The sequence below is a fragment of the Grampus griseus genome (assembly GCF_964374135.1).
Source record: "Grampus griseus genome assembly, chromosome: 9".
Lineage (NCBI taxonomy): Eukaryota > Metazoa > Chordata > Mammalia > Artiodactyla > Delphinidae > Grampus > Grampus griseus.
The window spans coordinates 56,605,377-56,630,668 of NC_139003.1; the positions used below are offsets into that span (position 1 = coordinate 56,605,377).

Here is a 25,292-nt window from a genome sequence, read left to right on the forward strand (position 1 = left end):
GGTGCCTAGAGGGGAGTATTTATTCTTCAAATACTTTATTTCCTTCTCAGATGTGGCCAGAGTGTGTGAAGAGGTCAAATGTGGCAGCACTGAGAATTGTTTATTTTGATGTGCACTCTTTCTAACAATTCAGTTAAAAGAGTTAAATTTTTTTGCTGTAAAGTAATCAGCATTCATTCAGGAAATTCCTTACTCATTGACACGTCATTTCAATCAGACCTTATTAAATAAATAGCTCTAGGATGTAGGCATGTGTCTTGACTCTCAGGGGTGACTTAGCAATTTGTGGAAGCGGTAACTGGCTTTGGTGCCCTCAGCCTGTGCTTGTGATGAGATGTCCCTCTAGTCAACTGGTCTCTAAGCTATCTATTCATCTTCTTTGTTTTTAATTGTTTATTTTGTTTTTAATGGAAGGAAAAATTTCTATACTCATAAAGCTTCTTTATAGGAAACAAAAGCACTGATGTGCGTATAGCTTCCAACTTCGCAATAACTGAGCATACAGGCCTATCTTTGAAGGAAATAATAGGTTTCTCTTGTAGCCACCAGGGCTGTGCAGAGATGCCCTGTGTGCTAAACGCTGACCAACGGTTTCTCCCAGCTCTGTAGGGAGAGGAGGCTGGTGGTAGACTTAATGATCTTTTCAGATTTCTGAAGCATCTGAAGAAGGCAGTAGCCATCTGCCCCCCACTCCCCCGCCCCGTCCCACTGGCTTAAATGTTTCTAAGCTAAGATAGTAAAAATATTTAACAGCCAGTAAGACACAAGAAGTAACAAGTTAGAATGGACTTCCACTGAAAATAATCTAAACAGCCACACGCTTATCAGTGGGCTGATGGGAAGCCCCATTCCTAGAGTTCCTTCAAGGCTTGATAGTAAAACTGTCATAGACATCTCAGGACAGGGATGTGCACAACCGTTAGCCGGTGACTTGTGGAGAAATCTGTAGTTTTGGACCTCTTTCAGGAGAAGAGATGTTAAGGCAGTTCCTGGAAATGCTGCCTAATGTCTGGCACTGCAGGGAATCCCATCATTTGCTCCATGGACACGTTCCCCTTGCCACAAATGGCCTGATTCCACATGCTCACAGAACTCTCACTGACAGAATGCCAACCAAGAAGTAAAACATCATTTTCTCTAGTGCCACTTCAGAGTCCCTAGAATTGAGAGGTCATTATCTGATTTCCTTCTACAAAATAGTTGGCGTCTTGGTAGCAGGTGTTTTACAATTAGGCATAAATTTCCATACACAGATGATGGCATTCTCACCCAATACTGAAATTTGAAATAGAACCTACCTGCATCTTCTCAGGAGTGAAAGCGTTACACATAGTATAGTTGGACCAGGATATGTTGCTGCCAGGGTGCGTGTACCAAAGCCCGTCTTCCTCACAGTACTTTGTAACTTTTTCTGTTAATGAAACAAAACTTACTATCTCAAAATAACAAGAAGGAAAAACAATAAATTAAAGCTTAAAAGCCATTCCAAAGTGTTAATCACTTTATAGAACTTGAACGTCAATAGAGACTACCTCGAATCCTGCATTAGACAGGATGCTTTAATATGCATTGCTTCAATTTAGCTTCAGCAAAGTCATGTGAAGCATTGTTATCTCCATTTTGCTTTGACAACCTTATTCTGAGTTATTCAGACTTTTTCTAGTTCTCCAAAGTACCTCTCCAATGCGTTTATTGCTTAGAGATCATATAACAATCCTGAACTGGTAAAATATGAAAAGAGATTTTACCAGTGTGTTTGCAATCCTCACATAGTTTTTATTTTTGATAGTTTCATAGGGATAATGTTTTTGAAGCATTGTTCTTCATTGGCAAAGGCAAAGAGTTATCACACCTATGGAAAACCCTTTTATATATGATTTCTGGTGTTTTTCTTTTAGCACGAGGATATGGAAATCAGAATCATATACTAATATTTGTCATTGTTTTAAAGGCTAAGAAGCAATTAATATTAAAAAATTTATTTTGCTGAAATATTACTTAGATCTGATAACATTTAAAATAATTTTCTATCAGAAGTTGCGGTTAGTCAAATCAACATGCTAAGAGCTAGTATGAAAATTATTTTAACTTTGCCAGTTTTTAGGGTGAAATTCATAATTTTTCATTGTATGAATGAAACAGATACTACCAAACTCAGCACAAGATTTAAACTGAAAATTGTAGACTTGTTTGTAATATATCTACTCCAACAATGATTTAAAATGGATGAAAAAACACATTTTTCAAACAAAAGGTGTTTTAAAGCGCCTATTAGAATCATCATCGCTTAATGTAAATCTGTTTCAATGTTAAGTAGAAAACTTTTAAATTGCGAATTTACTGTGACTGCCATTGGACAAAAACTATTTAAAGAATCACCACTGGACACCAACAATGTTTCCAAAAGGGTTAGCACTAATCAGCAGGGAAAAATTGATGTTGAAAACTGGTCAATGATTTAGTTAATGCTTTGTCAACGACCATTCTAAGCTTACTTGCAATTAAAAAAAAAGTGGTTTGTAATGCAGCATTTTATCTTTAACATATTGTTAGAAAGTAGTTTTATTGAAATGAATATAATTTGGTTTTTACAAAGTTATGCAGCTACATAGGGTAACGTGTTCTAAGGAAGAGGGTGTTCCTCCTGAGGAAGTCCTTTCCAATCACGGACGGCACTGTAGGAAATATTGTTTTGTTTGGATTTAACTCAGGTCTGGATCTAGGCATTTCCTGGTTCTAACTGTTGCAGCTATCAAGAATCTGTCATCCTCCACCTGGCAAATCTTTCAATATTTGACGGAAGGCTACGTCTACTCTGACTTCCTTCTCTAAACCAAACACCCCTATTCACTCTCACCACACATGCTGTCCCCTCACAGCCTGAAGCCTCTCTGCATGTGCTCTGAGATTGGCACTTCCCTCTAAAATAGTCTAAGTTTGAACTGCCCGGTGAAGAGGCAGCATGCTTCCTTCGGTCTAGATTCACATGGAGGAGCTTCTTCCAGATGCTCAAAACCCAGTCCCCAGAGATCTGTGTTCCATTAATCTGAAGAGGTGCCAGACACCAGCATCTTTAAGAAGCTCATTGATTCCAAAGGGTATCAGAGTTGAGAATCACTGTCCTCAGCCATATGTTGGCCACCTTGGCTCTGTCCCATTACTGCTGATTGAGTGTTTGACTCCTGCCCTTAAATCCCTCCTAATAAGGATTTGCTTTTTATACTCTAGCATATTCCTTCAGACCCTCAGCCTCTTTGGAATTTCAATACTGTTATACACTCTTTCATTACCTACCCGTCTTTTACCAAGCACTTTGTTTAAAATGAAATCTGTCATTTCATTCAACTGTTGTATGTATCATCAAGGTACAGCTTGGGTCAATGGTAAAATACTAAAGAATTTAAACTTGTTGAATATAGGTATTTTTAAGGTTTGCCTTTCTTTTAAAGTGGATTTGTCCCCCAGCTGAGAGGAACCTAAAAATCAGGCTGAAAAGATGGATCTATGCCTGGCAATCTCTGTTTTGTGACCCCAAACTTGCCTTTTAGTTAATGATTACAGCCACTTTGGCAAGGGCCCATTGCTGCTTTGGAACTGGCCTTGCAGCCTTGATTGCAAGACAGCTCTTCGTGCCACTCATGTTACCTCTAATGTGGCTGTCAGATCAAGATTAATGAAGCATCATTTATTGGGAACAGTCAATAAAGACCTGGGGGACTACTATCAAATAGCATTTGGTTAGAGTTTACAGGAAGGTAGTGCTGAGCAGGGCATAGCACTAAGCCCTTTCTCTCTTCACATCCCAACTCTTCCAACAAAATGAGGATTCCTAGAAGTGGCTGGCCTGAGCTGGTTTTAAAAGTGCCCCACTGCAATCCCATTTCCATTGTCTCTTCTCACTGGGGTCGCACTTTGTATCTCATTCTTGAAGGAAGCACAAAAAGCATCTCCCAAACATTGTCTCAGGGCTAGACTAATTGCTCTAATCTGGATTCCAGAAACTTTCTTGCATAAATTTTATTGTATGACTGCTCTTTTCCATTTTAACTCATGTCCTCACTTTCAGTCTGCGGGAAATAACCTCTCATCATTCACAGACAATAAGTGTGGGTAACCAGATGGGCTGGTTAACCCTGAAATGTGGTAGAAAGTCTGACCCAACAAGTCTTGGAAAAATCTGAAAGAGGAGGTTGATTTTTCCATAACCTCTTAAGCAAAAAACAAACACTGAGTCTTCTCTTCAAAATGCTACCTCTAGTCCAGACCAGATAATTCAAAGAAGATCCTCTCTTGTCAGGACCCTGGCATCCCCTTCCTGTAATTGGGTGTTCTAACTCTCTCCCCGGCCCTATTCCCTAGAGGTCACTGAAGGAAGAAGAAGATGAGCACCATGAGGTGCGGCGGGGTTACTGTGCTCTGTTATTCCACATCTTATTAGAAGAGATACGGAGCTTGAAGTGGAATGACCTGTGTTCCGGGAGCTCAGTCCCCACACCAGTCAACTAGTGGCTCTAGTTTCAACATCTAGAGCCATCTGAACGCTTCCTACAGGATCAGGCTTGCTGTACTCTCAGGAACAAATCTCACCCCTTAACAGGGACTTATGCAGTGTGTCTGTAGCTGGACCCACTTAGTTCCAGCATCAGGGTCTACTTTGTAATGAAGATTATATTCCTTTTTAAGTATCTTAATCCCAGGTTTATTTCAATGGGACAGATTTTCTATCCAGTCTCCTAGAACGGAACTTTTCTGGCCCTGGTACCTACAGTTCCTGGAGCTGGGCACCTACTGCCTTTCATTCCTCCGGGACCCTTTCCTCTATGGCCTGTATCAGTCTCATCGGATGATGTGCTCTGCCTCCTACTGGAAGAGCTACTGAGTGCACTGGCTGGGCTTTGCTGGTCCCAGCCACTTGCTTATCTGGACTTTATTGTTTAACACAGTTTCATCTTGGCTGCACAATTTAGTCACAAGAACATTTAAACATCTTGATGTCCAGGTTGCACTCCAAACTAACTAAATCAGAATATCTGGGATGGGACCAGGGATCAGGATTATTTTTTAAAGCTCCCCAGCTTCCCAGCCAAGTTGAGAATCACTTACTACTAGCAGCTATCCAATCCCATTTCCCAGCCCCAAGTGCCTGATCTCTGGATTGAGGCCGTTGAACAACCTCATACCTACTTTTCACACATCCCTTTGCCTTGGCTCCCGACCACTCACCACTGAGCATCTTGGATTCCAGACTTCCATTCTATTTGGATAGATGACAATACTAAGACGCATAACTTCGGCCCCTAGCTTCTCACTTCATTGGGCACCTGGTACTCCTGCCTAAGCATCGCCGCCCAACTTCTAACCATAACAGTGAGGCTAGACTGAGGCCTGAAGGAAAACGATGTTCCCCCTTGAAAGTTCTGAAAGTACTTCAACCTGCATAAGTTTGTACGGTGATTTAGAAATATTATTTCTCAAATGCTTTTCCAAGACTGTTGCCCTTACTTAGAAAGAAAGGGATAGGTAAGAGCTCAGGAGACTTGGGTTCACTTGTGGTTTTATGTCAAATATTATGTGAGTATAAAATGAGATACTATATATGAAAATGTTTTGGAAAGTTAAAAAATGATAGTCAATGAAAATATTCCCATGTTACTAATTAACTTTAGTTATAAAAGTAACACCAAATTCACTTAACACACATCTGTTGGCTGTTCATGTTGGGCTGGGCACACAGCTGGGTTACTACAATCCATTTTAATTTAACTGGTCTTATTTACTGAGCATATTTTAATAATCTACTGTTGGAGCAGAAATCTGGTAAATGTCTAGAGTTACCACTTTCTAATTTATCTTCCCTACACATGACAGTTTTATACAATTTTCAAGGTTACATCAAATTTCCATTATGCTTGTTCTACCAGCCCAGTACGCACAAACTCTACATCAAGCATTTGCATAAGTCATCAAATGTGAGACAACTGAAAAATTTTAAAAACTACACATTTAAATAAAACTGGTCAGTTTTAGAAATATTACTTTTTTATTAAAATTTAATATTAAATATTTAAAATATATAAAATTTTCATTTTTATCTAACATTTAATATAATTTATGACTAAGGGGCATAACTGATCAGCAATGTGACTTAAAAAATAAGGGCAGCTTGCAATCTTAGACAACCGGGTAATATTTCATTTATGGAAATTCTTCAGAATGTACTAAACTGCATAGAATATGACTTGGTAGTATATTTTGTATCTGATTTTCTTTTCAGAACTAGAAAAACACTAAAAGATTCATAGCAAAATATACAATAAAAATAAATACTCTACCTGCTACATCAAAGTCCGGAAAATAATCTGGGCAGTGCTGTTGGGCGAGCACTCCAGCCGGTGTGTCATCCCAGCAGGACCATCCATCCCAGGTACGGTTGCAATACAGACCTGGCCATTTAGAAAGACATATTACACTTGTCAAAAACTGTAGAATCCTCAGCAGGATTTAACAGTGCATAGGCAGTTATTCTGGGACCCTCCACTTGGACATGGAAATATTAAAACAACAGTAGCAGCAGCAGCAACAAAATAAAGGTATTAACTTTTCCAAGTACTAAGGAATTTCCTTTTTTTTCTTTTGTAGGACATTCTCCATTTGTTCCTCAAAAGGCATATTTGTCATCCGTATGGAATATTTCCTCCAAAATCTTTCCTTTAAAATATCTCCAGAAATGCTATGAAAAAAGTCTTGTGAAAGTATATGCAATATTACCCCGGGATAAAAGGCTTTGGAACATTTGTAGCCTACTAACCATTAACCTTCAAAGGGGTTGCCTTAGGTAGTTCTATTGTTAATCCAAGGGTGATGCACTTGTTTAGGAGATGCATTTGCAGCCAGTTAATGGCCTACATATAAAAACAGTCTTATTAGTTTAGAATCACACCATTACTGACTAAAATAATGCTTAGTTTGACCACTTTATGTATTCTTCAACATTGGCTCCAAGTGGTTTCTCACTGCTTTCAAAAATTAAATCTACTCTTGAAGGGGGAAACTTTTAGTGCAATTGTAAAAGTATCTATTTTTTCATACACCTTCTTATTGATACTAGTGTGAGGCTGGGGTCAGATCATGAGGTGTCTTAAATGCCATCCTAAGGAGTCTGGGTTTTTTTTTTTTCCCGTAGGCAAGGTGGAACCATTGGGAATGACATGAACAAATCTAGATTTTAGTGAGAATAAGAAGGCTTTTAAGGATAAGATTAAAAAGAGAGACAAACTAGGTGACTATTGTAACAGTCCAGGTAAGAGATATTAAATGTCTAAAATAAGGCACTATTAGTGTATTTAGGAATATTAATGAAATGTAATTAACGAGGTGTGGATGTAAAACAGGAAAATACAAGGATGACTCATAAATATTAATCCTGAGGGTGGGGATAATGGCCGACTCCAGGAGGGCTCAAGCCAAGGAGTACTTCCCAGAACTTCCACTGCCCCTGTCCCCGTGGTGAGCCACAGCCTCCCCCCAGATCTGCAGGAGACCCTCCAACACTAGCAGATACACCAGAAATACATCTACACGTGGAACAACTCCTACAGAACACCTACTGAACACTGGCAGAAGACCTCACACCTCCCAAAAGGCAAGAAACCCCCCACGTACCTGGGTAGGGCAAAAGAAAAAAGATCCCACTACTGGGCATATACCCTGAGAAAACCATAATTCAAAAAGAGTCATGTACCAAAATGTTCATTGCAGCACTATTTACAATAGCCCTGAGATGGAAACAACCTAAGTGCCCATCATCAGATGAATGGACAAAGAAGATGTGGCACACATATACAATGGAATATTACTCAGCCATTAAAAAAAATGAAATTGAGCTATTTGTAATGAGGTGGATAGACCTAGAGTCTGTCATACAGAGTGAAGTAAGTCAGAAAGAGAAAGACAAATACCGTATGCTAACACATATATATGGAATTTAAGAAAAAAATATGTCATGAAGAACCTAGGGCTAAGACAGGAATAAAGACACAGACCTACTAGAGAACGGACTTGCGGATGTGGGGAGGGGGAAGGGTAAGCTGTGACAAAGCGAGAGAGTGGCATGGACTTATATGTACTACCAAACGTAAAATAGATAGCTAGTGGGAAGCAGCTGCATAGCACAGGGAGATCAGCTCGGTGCTCTGTGACCACCTAGAGGGGTGGGATAGGGAGGGTGGGTGGGAGGGAGACGCAAGAGGGAAGAGATATGGGAACATATTTATATGTATAACTGATTCACTTTGTTATAAAGCAGAAACTAGCACACTATTGTAAAGCAATTATACTCCAATAAAGATGTAAAAAAATTAAATAAATATTAATCCTGAGTAAATGGCTCAGTGGCGGTGTCACATACCGAAGTGAGTATCCAGGAGGGCTGAGTTTATGAGTAAGGTAATGGTGGGATTTGAAAATATTGTACCTGCGAAATGGCCGAGTGGAAATGTGTAGTAAATGTATGGGACATGGACCGAGAGGATTAGGTGAAAGAATAACTGCATTTAAGGTGCTTCATTGCATAGAAGCCTGGTGTAAATTCTCAATTTCAAATAAAGGAATATTTTTTCTTTGAAAAAAATTAAATCTACCCTAAAACGTAAAGCTATTCAAAAGAATGAGCTTCAGGCTTTGAAGGCAGTTCTCAAAATAAAAAAAGTTTAAAATAATGATCGTAGCACAGAAGTTCATCCTCCCAAGATGACTAAGACCAAAGCGAAGGAGACTGCACTCACTCGGTTTCTAAAAGTATCAATTTTGTGTTTCTGTTGTTTCACTTAGCTTCAGAGAAAGGGTTTGTTCGGGCAGTTACATATAATGCCTTTTCGGGTTCTTAAACACCAAAACCGCTGCAGACAGAAGAATGACATGTGTCTTTCAATTGACTCACTTTTTTGTTTGAAGGAAAATGCTAAAAATAGGAACTACAAATTAAAACCTTAACTGTTTGATGGCAAACCATGTGTAGTAAATAGAGAATATTCAACTGATTTTCCCCCTAGGAAGCAGTGTGTTGTCTTAGAATACAGTAGGGTGTAAAAGATCTTGTTGGGTCTTTTCAAGTGCTTTAGGGGTCAGGGGAGAGAATTTAAATGAATGTAGCAATGCTTGGTCATCACATCCTCTCTTTTGTTTTCCCCAGGCCCTCTGTAGCTAATAGAATATGCTTGGCACTAAGAATAGTTGGGCAGTCACACAGAGCATTCTAGAGAAGGTGATAAACAACGTCTGCCCAGGAGATATCTTTTTCTAATTCCTCTGGGAACTGGAGGTAGAAAAGGAGAAGCATTAGCATGAGTTGCCACCCAATTGACAGGTAAGGGAAGATACTACCTAATTAACCCAAGCAAGACAGTTTTGATAGGCTCTGCCTCAGGCTAATTCTCTGCCCACTATTTTCCAACTCTCCTGTTATTCTCTACTTCCTTCCCTCACATAGTCCTATATTGTTCCTGCTCGCCATGGGTGAATACTGGGCTATGTGTAGTAATTTTGTCGTAAATGCAGATATTCGCCAAAAAGCAGTCAGGTGAACTTGAGCAAAGAAACTAGGCATGTCTGCTGTATGAAATACTCAAACATACCACAGTATGAAAGCCACTGTTAAAACTATTGGCATATTAAATTAAAATTAGTCAACACATATTTACCCACAGAAGAAAATAAGCCTTTCCTGCTGTTTGAAACACACATTCACATACATCTTTCTTTTTACCTTCTCCTTGGTATGGGGGTAACTTTTGCATTCGGTCATAGCATCTGTGCTGTGCCTCCAACAGTCTCTGCTTTCCTAAAAGGTAGAGAAATGGCTCCGGCTCTATTGTTGGAGGGTGGGTCACCTCTGAAGTGGCAGGAAGAACCGGAATTGGGCGCTGTATTAGAAAGGAAACTGAGTTACTTATGGGGAGTAGAGATGGGTGAATACATAATGAAACAATCAAAAAATATGAAAACGTTTATTTTTCCTTCTGTAAGCAACAATTATGCATGGTCTCCATGTGGAATATTTTTGCTTTATAATTAGAAAGTGTATTTACATTTCATCTATAAATTCTACCTAAAATTTTCCTATTTGCCTTCATTCTGTTCACTCTTGAAAATGTATAGCACCCAAACTCATGCACCTCTTTACAAGATTGTTTTAATTTTATCAGTGCAAAGTTTAGAAGTAAACAAAGCAAATAACCTGATTTCCAAAATATATTAAATCAACTTTGCTTTGTTTGGAACTCTTAAGAATCACGAATCATGTCATTTAAAGTAGCTATATTAGTGCAATAAATACGTTTTAATTGGATCCTTTCAGCTGATTTGTTTGTACTTAGATTGCACACACTGCCAAAAATTTACCCCATTTATTCCATAGAACAAATAAAATCTGTTCTTCTGAAATAGCCTGCTGTAGGTAATTGGCCTTAATCTCTTTAAATTGGTTTCATCAGCCGATGACCTATACAAGGTATCATTTTCACTGCTGAAAATCAATGTAAATCTTAAATATTTCTCTTAGAGCTTTTGAATTTTCAGTACAGACTGACATTAGGTTTGCCAGTCTGTTAGTTTTCACTACCATCATAGGTCCCATTAATCTAAGTTGTGTGTGTATGTATCTGAAAAGATGAATGTCTGACAAATTGTCCTAAGTTGTGTTTAGATAGATTTCAATTTCTTTTGTGGCTCTGATGTTTTTAGTAGTGCTTGAATCTGATTTTTTATATCCATGTTCTGTATAGAGTTCTTAAGACTTGCAAGCTTCAGCCTGCATTGATTTTTTCTGAAGTTAGAAATTCTCCTTGCTTTCTATTACACCTGTTGAAACACTTTTAATTGGCCTTATTCTGTTTAAATTATTCTAAGACTGAAGTTTCCCCAATGTACTGATAGCAGAAATAGTGTTATGTACCTTTCTCTATTCTCCACAGTCTCTAAAATAAACATCTTTTATTAAGTTGACCTGTATACCCCAGGATATTCCTGGTAGAGCCTCACTGTTTTCCAGTGTATCTCATTGTGTAGACAGAGCATCCTGTCCTATGAGACAGCCTATCACTAAAGGCTAAACTGTACAGAGTACTAAACAATAAAAATTCAGAGTAGAGAGAGAGCATGGGGGAAGAATAGTTGGGAATGACTACAGATACAAGGTAGAATTTGAATTGGATCTTGAGTATATGTACCATCACATAGGCAGAGAGGAGAGGGAAGGCTTTGTGGATGGTAGGAAAGGTATGCAGGTAAGTCCAGAGGAAGGAAATGGTATGTGTGAAACACTGTACTGAAACCATACTGAGGGTAAGATATGAAATCAAGGAAAATCAGATAATACAGGGCCCTGTGAGAACGAATACAAAACGTCTGGGACATGAAAGGCTCAATATATTTTAGCAAATATTTTAAAAACATGATGAAATAAAGCTGTCTTGCAGTTTTTTGATCAGTGAAGGTTGCGAAAGGAGAATGTTAATAAAATTCATGTGGTAGGCATCAGATGTCCACAGATTAGTGCTGGGGAGGCCAGCCAGGCAGCTGAAGGCATGGACTAGATCACCTTAAGATGGAACAAGAGAGAGCAACTCAGCACTTTCTCAAGTAATAAAAGCACCGAGGTATATTTGAATATAAGGAATGGAGAACAGTAAGAGTCAAATAGCCCAGATATTTTAGCCTATACAGCTAGAAAAAAAAAAAAAGGTAGCATCTTGAGAAAGAGAAGACATTAAGAAAGGAAAACCTTACTCGGAGGAGAAGGTAAGTTCTCTTTTGGACTAGATCTGGGGGTGCCAGCAAGTCATCTGAGTAGAAATCACTTGCAAACAGAAGAGGGTGAATACTTATTGTTACAACGTTACTGTTATAACTGTAGATGAATACTTATTGTGAATGTATTTGACACTAAGTGTTAGGATTATTTCTAATTTTAATGCCTCTAGAATTTGTGACAAGAAATTAATGAACTGACAAAGGTTATTAAAGGTGTACAAATCCTTTACCAATGTAGCTGAACAACATTATGTTGTAATATGACCCCTTTCCCACTGGTTTTAAGATCAGTCAGTCAGCAAATAGTCATTGAACTTGATGAGCCAAGTATCGAGCTAGAGGCTGAGGATACGGTGCTGAGTAAAACAAGCACAGATCCTGCCCTCGTGGAACTTACAGTCCAGCAAGAAAGACCAACACTATAAATATTTCCAGACACCAGAAACTGTGAAAGGTAAAGAATTATTAATCGTTAAATGCTCAGATATTCCGTTAGGAATTGAGAGATGGTTTGGGAGTAAGGAAAAGTATTTTGAAGACATTTCATGTAAAGGCTTCTTTTTGGATTTTATTAGCCTACATTTGTATGAATGTGTGTTTTAATAATTTGACTACAGATCATGTAACCATGATCTTTAATTGATTACAGTGTCCTCACAATAAGATACAAATGATTGGTTCAGCTTATGCATCTATTTGATTCTTTGTGGCTCTATTCTTAGAATCTTGAGTTGATATGAAAATCATCATTTGATATTATTTCTGGGTCATTTCCCCACCATCTTCAAATCAAATTAGAAGATGTATTATGATGTTATATATAAATCTTTTCTGTCACTTATTAGATATTTTAGACATTAGGAACTACTTTGCTTGACACTCTTTCCAGAAGTAACATTCTGAATTCTACTTTTAAACGGACTAAGCAACCAATTAAATGTTCCTTTGTTAGTTGGAAATTCATGGAGGCCATGGGGAGGCAGTATGTGCAAGAATAGCCAACTGGAAACCCTATACCTGTATTTTCAATGACGACATTATTTGGTTTAATGCAGTTTTAACACCAGTAATAGCGGAGATATGACCATCTCAAAAAGTAGGTGTAGTTCACGTAGACGACAGTAGCATCGATCTTATCGTTCCTCCAATGTTGAAACAACTCCAGTGAACTTCCTGTAACCTGGTTCAGCAGAGATTGTTTCAACACTGAGGGAACGAGGAATCAGAACTCCTGCCCTTAGAAGAACCATAATAATCTGAGGCCACTCCTGGTCTGGTTCATGTTTGAGCATTGACGATGCAATTTTTCCAGTGGTAGCTGAATGTTTCAGTGATTTTCTTCGGAAAATAACATATACACTGAGGCATTCTGTTATGCATATAACATACAGATATATGTAGATATAAATATATAGCCATTACATCTATATAATTCTGATCATGGAATTACTACTGCTTAACATGTAAATTTCATAAAGTTCATTGATTAACTTTATGCTAATTATTTCATACAGTTAAAAATAGCTAGTGAGGTGGTATAATTTTCAGCAGTAAAGGGGTAAAACAGAAGCAGTAGTGATTAAACCACCAAGCAATGTGAAAAACAATATTCAGCTTATCATAAGTGTTATGTTTATTCTATGTATTTGTGGAATGTAAATATATAATTTTATGCTCCCATGAAGATAGAAATGAGACATTAAGGGTATGTTGCTTTTCTGAATAAAGACTGAAATGCAAAGTTTTGCATTCAAGCCATCTTGCATGATTCTTCCAAAATCAAACAAAAACCACCTCTTAATTGTTGTCCTACGTAGCAGTTTAGCCACCGTATATGTGATGTCACTCCTAAAGGTTCCAGTAGATGGCGCCACACATACGACCACCAAGCTGCCACTGACAGCTGTAGTCCGCAGCCGAAACATCACTGTTCTTTCAGTTAATATTTTGAGTGCCTCCCACATGCCAGGCACTGTTCTAGGTTCTGAAGATTCAGCAATGAACAAAACTGGCAAGGTCCCTGCCCTCATGGAGCTCACATTCTAGAAAGTTTCATCCACACTAATCATGGGGTCCAGAGGTAAAGCAATCTATTTGAATGGCCATGTGTTTAAGCAATTCCTACTTTGATTAAGACAATCAGCCTCCTTGTGTGTTACAGGTGGTTTCTAGAAGTACAGAGACAGAACAAGTAGAGAGCTGTTCTGTGTAGAACTTTGAGGAATGGTCCAAACCTACTGAATGTGGGATCCATGCTACCGGGTTGAAGGGAGACATTCCTATTGATTGCCACAGACAGAACTGCTCTAACAGGACTATGAATCCAGAATCCACAAGCTGATGTAAACAACTTTCCATGTCACCATTCTTAATAATGATAATGTCTACGTTCAGATTACTTGTAGCTTTCAGTTACTCATACCTTTCAAAATAACAAAGGATAAAATAGAGCTTTGTAAAGTGTTAGCCCTGCTTTTTCCAGGTAGGATCAGATGCCTGGTTGGTGTCCTATGTACTTTCTACCTGAGCATTATATAAACAAAACTGCCGTATATTATCATAAACTCAACACAAATAGGGGAATACCGCTAAGTGAACAACAACAACATAAAGTAGGTTCTTCTGAGAAGCATTATGTCTTCATCATTGTTGTCATTGTCATCACTACCATCTTTTTAGCACTAAGTGCCAAGCATTGTTCTAAGCCTATTGTATTACTGCAGGTAAGAAGAGAAAGTGAGTGGGTAGCTTTGGTAAAAGTAGATGAGGCTAATGGAATGCGGTGACACAAACTGATAGTTTTTAAAGGCCATTTGGAAATCAGGTCAGTAGAATTCAAAAATATATTGGTAGTGGTTAGTAATGTATCCAAGAAGTGACATTTTAGAATAATTAAGGTCAACGTCGTTTAAAAATTTCCTTTTCTCTAGAGAGCATCAATGTGGAACATAACGAGTGTTTTAGAAGGAAACTGATGTATGAAATTTTTTATGGACAAATCCTCCAAATCCAATAGGTAATCCAAACACACAGAAGCAAAATTTATGTTACAGTGAAGAGAGCACAAAGCCATTTAAGTACCCTATGCAATGTTTGCTAGTAAAAAAAAAAAAAATGCCCACAAACCATAAGACACCTGTCGTGCTCATACAACTATATGAAATTCTTTCAGTCTTTGAATTTTAAAATGTATTAGGTAAGAGTTTTGAGAAAAGTGACTTTTTTTTTTTAAACATACCAAAAGTTATATACTCTTTGTAAAAGAAACAAAAACCAAAAAACGGTGACTGGATAATACTCAAACTTTCTTATTATCTAGTAGTTACTTTATGATTTCTTCTATCTATGTCTAGTTATATGCTTTATGAAATATAAAAATATTTACACATAGTTGATCACATAGGATTTCATTTGAGATGAATAATATCAGTATGAATAGAATATACCAATATTTCTGCATCTATAGAATATGACATAAGGCTTAGACATTTACAGATGAAATAAAATATTCCAGTAGTTTCTACAATATTCTTGTTTAAAATTTATTTCGAAGAGCATGAAGGTACCTACATTTCCAAGTACTGGATTACTTTTAGCAAATTATACTGTACTTTATCTGAAGATTAAAATAACATGACAGTCTTAGATAATAAAATGAACTATCCTCATTCAAACAGGTACAGAAGGGCTACATTAGCAATCATTCCCATAAACCTTGACGTATAACATTACAAAATGTAAATTCCCTTAAAATTAAGTTAACATGTATGAAATGTTAGTAATAGTTTTCCTTGAATAATATTAAGAGGAGATTTGTTAACAAAACATTAAAGAAAATTATAGTTTGGTTTTTGGAGAACAATGTCTACCCTTGCAAATGCCCAATCATAATCATACTACTTCAGCATTCTTGATTAACATAGCTTAAAATAACTTTGTTTCACTTACATTCAGAAAGAAGAAGAGGGTCAAGCACCAGCGTGTAAGTGTGAACCTCATCTTGGGCTTTTGAAGACGGTCTTGTAAGACCTAGAAAAATATAAAAGTAACAAAGACATTTAAATTAATACAGCTCTAATATTGACTGTGGCCTTTTTTTCTTGTCTGTTTGACTTGAAGAAGATCAATGCCCAAAGACACCCTAAATACAACCCATGTAAGTACAGTAAGCTTGTGAGGCAAATGCAGCAGCATGTTCCATTGCCCTTCCTCTCAGCCAGGAAGACTTGTCTGGTTGTTGTCTAAAGTTCTCCCCTTAAGAAATTCTGGAGCCCCCTTTACATATCAGGACATAAAAGATTCTGAGAAATCAAGAGCAATCAGTGTGGACTTCAGTTAACACATGGCATCAGAAGAACTGCTGAAAATTTTCAATGGAAACATCCACAAAAGTCACCTCAATGGACATGAATAAAATCTGTGCTTTGTAAAGGATTAATAGCTATGCCTTCCAGGTAATCAAAAGCCAACTTTTATTTACGCAGTCTTACTTGCAGCCTTGAGTATTTTTCTTTCCTACAAATTCTTCAAGCGTCAAGTTGCTATTAAAAATAAATTTATTCCATAGTAAGGCTTGTTTGTTCCCTAAGAGGTCACCAGTCCTACTCAAGAGCACAACAGTCAGAAACAGGCTGCTTTGTCACAAATAAGAGTTCTTTGTTACTCTGCAGGTAATTTTACACAAGGAAAAATAAAGGAGTGAAATTTTAAATATATACATTTCATCAGCGGGATTTGTGTGAAAACGATTTCAACTAGGGGTGAATGGTTATCATTGCATCTAACACTCTACTCATTGCACCACTGTTAGGTTTTACATATTCTGCTAGGTTTCAGTTAGTATCTACACTGTACGCCTGTTGGGCTGCACCTTGCAGGCCTGCGAGCCTTGAGACCAAAGAAATGGCCTGGAGACAGCGGTGGAAACATCCATGGTTTACTGGAGAGGGGTAAACCTATCTTAAGCAAAAGGTCCTGGAGCAATAGCCCACGTCTTACAGCAGATGGCAGGCAGGACATGACAGCAAGCTTTGCAACTTGGAGGAGGAGGCTACCATTTATAAGGGGAATTGATATCAGGTTGGCTCAGTTACCAGGGGAACCAGCAGCTGGGGCAGGGAGCGAACACATAGGCAGGTACTACTTAAGCTCTATAATTAAGAGGATTGGAGAGTCACCTGAGAGAAGCAGAGCCTGCTCGAGCAGGGGATGTACAGAGAGCAAGAGACCAGCCATCTTGAATGGCCTGACGATACACTCCACTCCTACACACCCTGCAGGAGCCTTACAATCTTGATCCGCCCCTTTTCCGTGATATCCCTGGGGTCAGGAACACAGAGGCACACTCCAACCAAATACCACACATGCAATACAGACACCAGAGGCTTAAGAGTATCACGAGTCCAAGAGGTGGGCAAACTTTGGAGCCAGGCGCTTATCAGGTCAATTTTTCATGGAAGTCCAGATGAGGATGAAAATGTCCTCTCGCGACAGGGACCCAATCAAACTCATTTCACAGTGAGGCCACCACTGTCACCCAGTCCACAGATTCCCTCCACTTAGACTAAGGAGGGAAGGCAAGATGTTTAACAGGCACAACACAGGGGAGATCATGACTATTAAGCAAAATACAAGCAGTAAGAGCACGCTGAGATCCCATTGCCCCTGCATGTGGTTTTCGTCCTGGCCTGCAGTACCCCACCACCTCTCCATCCTCAGTCCCCACAGCCAGTGCCCAACACTGGAGAGGCCTGTAGCAACGGACCACAGGGTTAATATGATGGTGCCTTTCTCCAGTAGGGGGCCTGGATTAATTACCTTAGTAGTTTTAGGTGGGGCTGGGTAGAAGACAGGTGAGATCTGTAAATCCCTTTCTAATCCTCTTCCCCACAAGGCAGCAAACCCAAACCACTGGGGACTTACCTGCCAGTCCTAGGGTCATTTATGATGTGTTCCTCTGGGGGTAGATCCTGTGTCAAGGGCAAAAGCAAGTTATTGGCCTGACCGACCATTTGGCAGCAGTCGTTAGGTGGTCGACAGTTGAGCTTGGATTGTGTTGACTAGTTGCCTCTGGGTTAACAGGGCGTCAGCACTGGGACGATTGCTCCTGGGACATGTCCTCATGTTGGAAGAGAGAGTTTTCTGTGTCAGTTGCTGAGTAGTCCCTTCATCCTTTCAATTAGCCCAGCAGCACAGGGGCTGTAGGGCAGGGGGAAATGTCAGTGTACGGCATTTGTATTGGCCCATTCCTGAACTTCATGACCAGTAAAGTAGGGGTTTTTTTGGCCGCGTTGGGTCTTCATTGCTGCATGCAGGCTTTTCTCTGGTTGCAGCGAGCGGGGGCTACTCTTCATTGCGGTGCCCGGGCTTCTCATCACAGTGCCTTCTCTTGTTGCAGAGCACGGGCTATAGGTGCACAGGCTTCAGTAGTTGTGGCGCACGGGCTTAGTTGCTCCACGGCATGTGGGATCTTCCCGGACCAGGGCTCGAGCCTGTGTCCCTTGCATTGGCAGGTGAATTCTTAACCACTGTGTCACCAGGGAAGCCCCTAAAGTGGGGTTTTTTTGCATTACTCTATGACTCTGTAGACCTCGAGTAATGGCTTCCACCTGTTGTAACGCACTGTAGACTGCACACAGCTGTTCCAAGAAACAATACTGTTGCTCTGCCCCCTTCCGCAGCTAAACCAGAAGCCAAGGACATTCTGCCGTTGCCACATGCCCCAGCCAAACCCTCTGGTGAACTGGTCACCTCCAACTGACAAGCCTGTCCCGAGGTAACACCCCTAAAGCCTGTGTCTGTAGTTGTTCAGGGGTGGTGGGTCGGGGGTACGCTCGTCTTACCCGACCAGCTAACATCCAAGTACTTGATAGATAAGCCAAGTTCTTACACTTTGTATTCACCAGCCATCCCCATGCAGTCAGATGAGCCACGAGCACGGGGCTGCTACTTTCACACCGGAAGAAGGCTCTAAGGTTAACAGGATGTCATCAGTACGACGGAAGAGAAAAGCATCTGCCATGGTAGCCAGCTGCCACAGAGCCCCACATGCTAGTGGACGGCCTCCCCAGGATCACCTCTGCAACTTTCCATACCCCAGCCTTATTTTCCGACATCTCGGCACTCACGGGAGTTTCTTCGGCCTCCTGGTTGGCTCACCAGTGGTTGGGCTGCACTTCGCAGACCTGCAAGCCTTATAGCTGCCCAGCCTTGGGACCAAAGAGCCTGGAGACAGCAACAGAGACTCAGTGGTTTTTTGGACGGGGACTCTTAAGCAAAAGGTCCTGGAGCGACACCCCACTGTTTACAACAGAGGGCGAGCAGGCAGACAAGCCGTGGTAGCGTCCTTCACTACCGGGTGGGGCGGGGCGGGCAGAGAAAGAGGCTACCATTTATAGGGGAACTGACGTCATGTTGGCTCAGTTACCAGGGAAATCAACAGCTGGGGGCAGGGGGTGAGCACGTAGGCAGTTACTAATTAGGCCCTATAATTAAGGGGATTGGATATTCATGTGAGAGAAGCAGGACTTGGTGGATCAGGAGATGTACAGAGCAAGAAAACAACCATCTTGAGTGGCCTGACCATACAGTGCCTAATATACTTGTCCCCAAGAGTAAACTGTATTCAATTCACATATTAGCATGCCAGGAAATTGGGAAAGTATAACTTTCAAGTGTCATCTTATATGCTGATCATTACCCCTTGTTTCTGACACTTCAAGCCCACTAGTAAGTTGAAAACACATACATGTATTGACAGCCGAGGCATTACAAGGGATGCAAATACGGGTGAGACGGATGAGATGTGGTTTCAGTACAAGAAACTGAGCATGGTGGGGGGGATGGGGGCAGGGAGCAACACGAATGATGTAAGACATGTGCTAAAATAACTATCATACAGCCTGGGTAAAAAGTTCAATAAAATGGCACAAATACAGAGCTTTATAAAGGATCATTTCTGATTGGGGGAACGAGAGAAGGATTTGTATTTTGACCTAAAATTTGAGAACTGAATAGGGTTTTAAGAAACAAAGACCTACATAGGCAGAGAAAGCAGATTAAAAACAAGATGTGGAGATAGAAAAATTTAGGGGTAGCCGAAGAATAAGGAATACAAAACTGTAATTTAGCTGGAGCTGAGAGCTTCTCAGGAAGTGAAAATAAGGGTAGAAAAGTAGGTTTTGAGTGCCTAGAAAATTTATTACCCAAACCACCTTTTGGCACTTTGTGTGCCTGCCACACATTTTCATCTATGTATGTACACAACTTAACAACCTGGCCTGAGGCGAAACCTCTTTCAGAAAAGGATTATGTTTTAGCTATCTATAAATCTCTGCCACGGCACACAATCACTCACACGTGATTGTTATTTTTGATAATAATGGTGGTTTGTGGTCTGATGAATTCTAGGAAGCACAGAACTCTCTTGAATGTATTATTTTTCCCTTTTTGATTCCTTGTACTCCCATGTCAGTGACTTCCACAATTATCCATGAACTGTCCAAATAGGAAACCAGGGATGGTCCTTGATTCCACCCACTTCCTTATACCTGACATCTAGTCTCTATGACTCCCATTCTATCAGCCCTTGGTATCTTGTTAAAGTGTTCACCCTTCTCCACCACCTCAGTTCAGAGCTCCATCTTTCTCATCAGGACCCTAGCAACAGCCTCATGACCAGTTTCCCTACTTCAAGTCGCCATCCCTCCAACCCATTTCCTATACCAAAATGAGTGTAATTGTATCTTCCTTCAGTGATTGCCTCCAAACTTTAAGTAAATGCATAAAACCCTTGGCTAGGAATGTAGTAATACAGGGCCCCCTTTAGCAACAAGCACCAATATGATCATGGAGGGGAATAAAAAGGGAGAAATTAAAGTTGTCTCCTAGATAGCTAGCTTCGGTACAAGGACAGATAATGAAGGAATTCAGCAAGGGGAAGTGGGGAAGAGGAGGAGCTCTTCTCCCTTAACTGGGAATATTATTACCTGTGTACTGGATGAGACTTATTTCCTGATGTGAAAGGTAGGACTTTTGAAGTGTTCACATACCTGTGAAATTGGTACAGCTTTCCTTAGTTAGATCCTACTTTTTATTTATTTATTTTTGCGGGTTGTGGCCTCTCCCGTTGCGGAGCACAGGCTCTGGACACGCAGGCTCAGCGGCCATGGCTCACGGGCCCAGCCGCTCTGCAGCATGTGGGATCTTCCCGGACCGGGGCACGAACCTGCATCCCCTGCATCGGCAGGCGGTCTCTCAACCAGTGCGCGACCAGGGAAGCCCCCTACTTTTTAAGAAGGAAATCATAGACATACAATGAATTTCTAAGGGTCTGTTGAGTATGATAGTCCTAGGATTTCGTCCCTGAGAGAAGCAGGATGTATGGAACATTACAGGTGTTAAGAATTAAAAACCAGATCTGTTCTTCCCATGAAAGTCCTGCTCATTAATTCCAAATGTGAGAGCTAAGCACAGTGAGAAGCCAGCTTCTCTATGACGGTGAATATGGGGCGATTAGGCAGTTAATTGGCTTATTCTATCTATGTCACATATGTGATGTCACTTGATATTTTATAAAGTATCAGTTGCTTGGTTTTGACTAAACGGTATCATTACAATGCAGAGCAATAGAAACGGTGGGAGACTTGTCACTCTTAAGGTGAGTGGAGCTGTGTAGTCATCTTGGTCTAGGAAAGGGGAGGTCCAGGCTTTCAAAGCCCCACATACCGCGTTTACATTTGTACCATGAACAACTAAGGTGAATGAAAATAGATCTGAGACTGAACACTTGGAAATGACAGAGAGGTTTAGCCAAGAAACAAAGTCCTTTCTTTTTTCCTATTAATTGAAGAGGTCTGTAATTTTAAATGGTCTTGCATTATTTTGAACTCTTAACAAAGTCCTCATGTGTAACTTTATAGTATATCTGGGCTGTATTGCACCTGCCTCTAGTCAGAAAATTTCAACTGTAATTGTCCAGGGTTAAACAGTACCTTGTAGATATGCCTCTCTTTGAGAAAAATGTTTTTTAAAAAATATTTATTTATTATTTATTTATTTATTTTGGCTGTGCTGGGTCTTAGCTGCAGCACACGGGATTTTTGTTGTGGTGTTTCATGGTGATTTGTGAAGATAGGAGAAAGAATGCATAGGTAGAGTTGTGAAGAAAGACAGGGCTTTAAGAATTTAAAGGAGATAAACAAGGCAAAAAAGAGTAGAACCAGAATGAGGAATGAAGTAATTCACTTTCTCTAGGATTCTTCAAAAAAAGAGAAAAAAGAGTGAAGAAAGTTAAGAGTAACAGCTGTGGAAAACCCAAAATGAGCCCTAATATTAGCTGAACAGATGATTAAAGGATGGGTAGGTTTCAGGGTGGAATCTAGAGAAAGACTAATGTGGAATTTTTGATAGGCAGGAATTTTCTAATTCAGTTTTTTAGAAGCTAGAAATTTTCTAACTTTCTAAGCTTAGTAAGTTGAACCTGGACCCAGGTAGAAAAGGACAAAATCAGGCAAACAGTAGCTAATGGAGATAAAAATGCAACTTAGAAACTTTCAAATTGTAATGGGAACAGGTGAGACAGAGAACTTGTGATCAGTCATACGGTACACCTGGAAGATGACTCCAAGAAAACCAGGAGAGAGCTTAACTTTGACATCAGATTATTTACTTGCTTCTTGTTATTTCTCCTATTTCTTCTCTACAACAAGGACATTGTTTAGTCTTGTAACCCTAGAACCTAGAAAAGAGTCTGGAACATAGTAAATGGTCAGTAAATATTGGTTGTTTTGTTTAAGGGATGAATTAGGGTCAGAATTTGGTAAGGTAGGGAGGATTATTCTTTACCCAAAGAGTCCTAATTATGGAGCCAAGAGATTCTTATTTTGGCTTCTGCTTTTATTATTTCTTTAGTTTTGGGCAAAAAGCTTCACTTCTATGCCAGTTTCATACCGATTCTGTATCCATATCCTCCTTGAATAGGAGAAGAATACACTTCCATATGTAAAGCAAATTGATCCCCCTGGATCTGTCTCAGTAGTTTAGCTACTTAGGGCAGTGGTTTCCAAAATGTCTTTTAACCATTTTTTTTTTTTAAACAAAAGCTCTTGTGGAAGCCCACATATAAGCCAGATGGACGTGGAATCTAAACACCTGATTGGGGAGCCTTGTTTAGAATACAGAAATAAGGTAACCTTGGACAGTGGTTCAGTCACTGAGTGGGACAACAGAACATGCATTGCTCTGAATCCACAAATGAGCACCCATCACTCATCTCATCTCTAGAAAATTGTATCCCTGTGTTGCAGGGGTGTGCTGGTTAGCGGAAACCACTCCTCCAGTGAATAAATAGCATCTAAATCGCTAATACAATGATGGTGATTAAATAGACTACTCTTCATTTAAAGAGAACAGATTTCCTTGGAAAGTAAAGTTACACTATTTTTATTTTGGGGGAAGAATATGGAACGTCAATGTCCGAAAATAATGTATCTATTCTCATAGATCAGCATTTCCAAAAGTGTACTCCATAGAATAGTGGGAATCCCATGAGAAGCAGCATAAAATAAAGTTTCCATGGCCAAAGAAGTTTAGGAAACTAAGCGTTTTCTATATTCCTCTTAGAGATGTACCAGAGACATGAGCACTTTAAAGTAGCTAATTTTCCTGTACCGAAAACACTAGTTTGACTTTAACTCTTCATTCTCCAAACCTGTTTGACCCTGAAAAACATTTTTAATAATAACAATTATTGATCCATGTACAGAATATACTTTGGAAAATGCTCTTTTGGCTCAATGGCAATTTCTAACCCACCACAGTGAATGAAGCCTGCAAGCCATGAGAAAGAACTGCCCTTTTACTTAAAATTTTCTTTTTTTCTTCTCCATGGAGCAAAAGTGGAATTTCTGAGGTCTTAAATATTCCCCAGCCTTGGTACAAAGCCCAAAGCTATAAAAGGCATCTCAGAGGCGATGGCTCCTCTGGAACATTATTTGTCAAGAGCCTCTGCTTTACTTCTCTGGCTATGAGAACAAGGAGTTAGATGGAGGGGTATGGGCAAAGAGTAGAAAAGAGGAGGAAGGCATTGCTTATCTAAAAACAGCTGTGGGGGCTTCCCTGGTTGCGCAGTGGTTGAGAGTCCGCCTGCCGATGCAGGGGACGCGGGTTCGTGCCCCGGTCCGGGAAGATCCCACATGCCGCGGAGCGGCTGGGCCCGTGAGCCATGGCCGCTGAGCCTGCGCGTCCGGAGCCTGTGCTCCACAACGGGAGAGGCCACAACAGTGAGAGGCCCGCGTACCGCAAAAAAAACCAAAAAAACAAAAGGAAATAAAAAAAAATAAAAACAGCTGTGGCATTCTGTCCCCCAAGGCCTAGAGCCTGTTTCAGATTTGAAATTTGGCATTTCTTTTGAAGACAACTCGATTTAATATGGTCCTGTAGATACAATCCAAGTGAGTAGGTAAGTGAATTTTGTGGAACCCTGGAACCACAGGGTATGATGGTTTGCTGCCTCACCAGTGCCTTCTGTTTGCACAACTCCTTGATTATATAACCTACTAGAAAATCATTCTTCACTAGTACAGGAACTAATTTGCCAAGGCATAATGTGGTCATACCCAATTTATGTGGCTCCATTAAGCAAAACAGAGTGCCTTCCTGCTGCTCATCATGAGTTTAAAACCCCATCTAAATCCAGGCTCCTAGTCTACCTGGTAAAAACTGGCTCCCTCTGAATAGGGAAGCTTTTTTTGGTAAATAGGTTGGCACACAATGTAAAAGGAAGAATCTAGATGAGAAGTGAAGCAGAATAAAAATGATGCCATATTGAAAAAAATTAAGACTTTTTCTTTCACTCACATCAATGACCTGACATAGTAGGTGCTCAACAAACATTTATTGACTGAAACAGAGAATAGTCTCTAAGCAGTCAGCTAGGCAACATTAATAAATAGAGAGATCTTGGAGAAATGGTTCCAAATCTTGTGCAGTTCGGAAGTGTGCCACTACTCAAATGGATATTATTAATGGATAATTAGATAAAATTAGGCCAATTAAAATTAATTTAAGGGAAGGGCACCGGAATCTCGTGGATACTTTCTAGTACTGGATCTCCAGTAGCAGCCGTGAGAGGGAAAGGGGAGATAGAAACTGTTTGGTTTAATTAAATTTAATTAAAAATACATCATGAACTTATTACATGTGCTTTAATGCCATCTCAAGATATTTAATTTCAATATGTGAGAGGCTGGGAGAAAAACAATTCAGTCTAAAGGGTCAGTATGAACAAAGACGAGGATGCGGGAATCACTGAATATATTGAAGAAGATCTAAGTGAGTTGTTTCCAAACTCCACGTTCTTATTCCTTACATATACACTGCCGTATAACAAGAAAGAAGCAAACTCAGTTTTGGACAAATGGAATTTGAATTGTCAGCAGGGTCTTCTATTTGGAGACCCTAAAATGCATCTGATTGTTATTAGT

General features: G+C 39.9%; 1 protein-coding gene across 1 annotated transcript in view; it reads right to left on the reverse strand.

Moving 5' to 3' along the window:
* CALCR (calcitonin receptor) overlaps window positions 1–15,831 on the reverse strand; it is a gene marked incomplete at its 3' end in the record, with an annotated part of 65,636 nt that extends 49,805 nt beyond the window's left edge. The window contains exons 1-4 of the mRNA XM_082662037.1: window positions 15,757–15,831; window positions 9,764–9,920; window positions 6,333–6,443; window positions 1,299–1,411 (exon numbers count right to left, since the gene is read on the reverse strand). Coding sequence (XP_082518163.1) covers window positions 1,299–1,411; window positions 6,333–6,443; window positions 9,764–9,920; window positions 15,757–15,807 — 432 coding nt within the window. The 5' untranslated portion in view covers window positions 15,808–15,831. The remainder of the gene's footprint in view (window positions 1–1,298; window positions 1,412–6,332; window positions 6,444–9,763; window positions 9,921–15,756) is intronic.
* Between the last annotated feature and the right edge of the window lie 9,461 nt (window positions 15,832–25,292).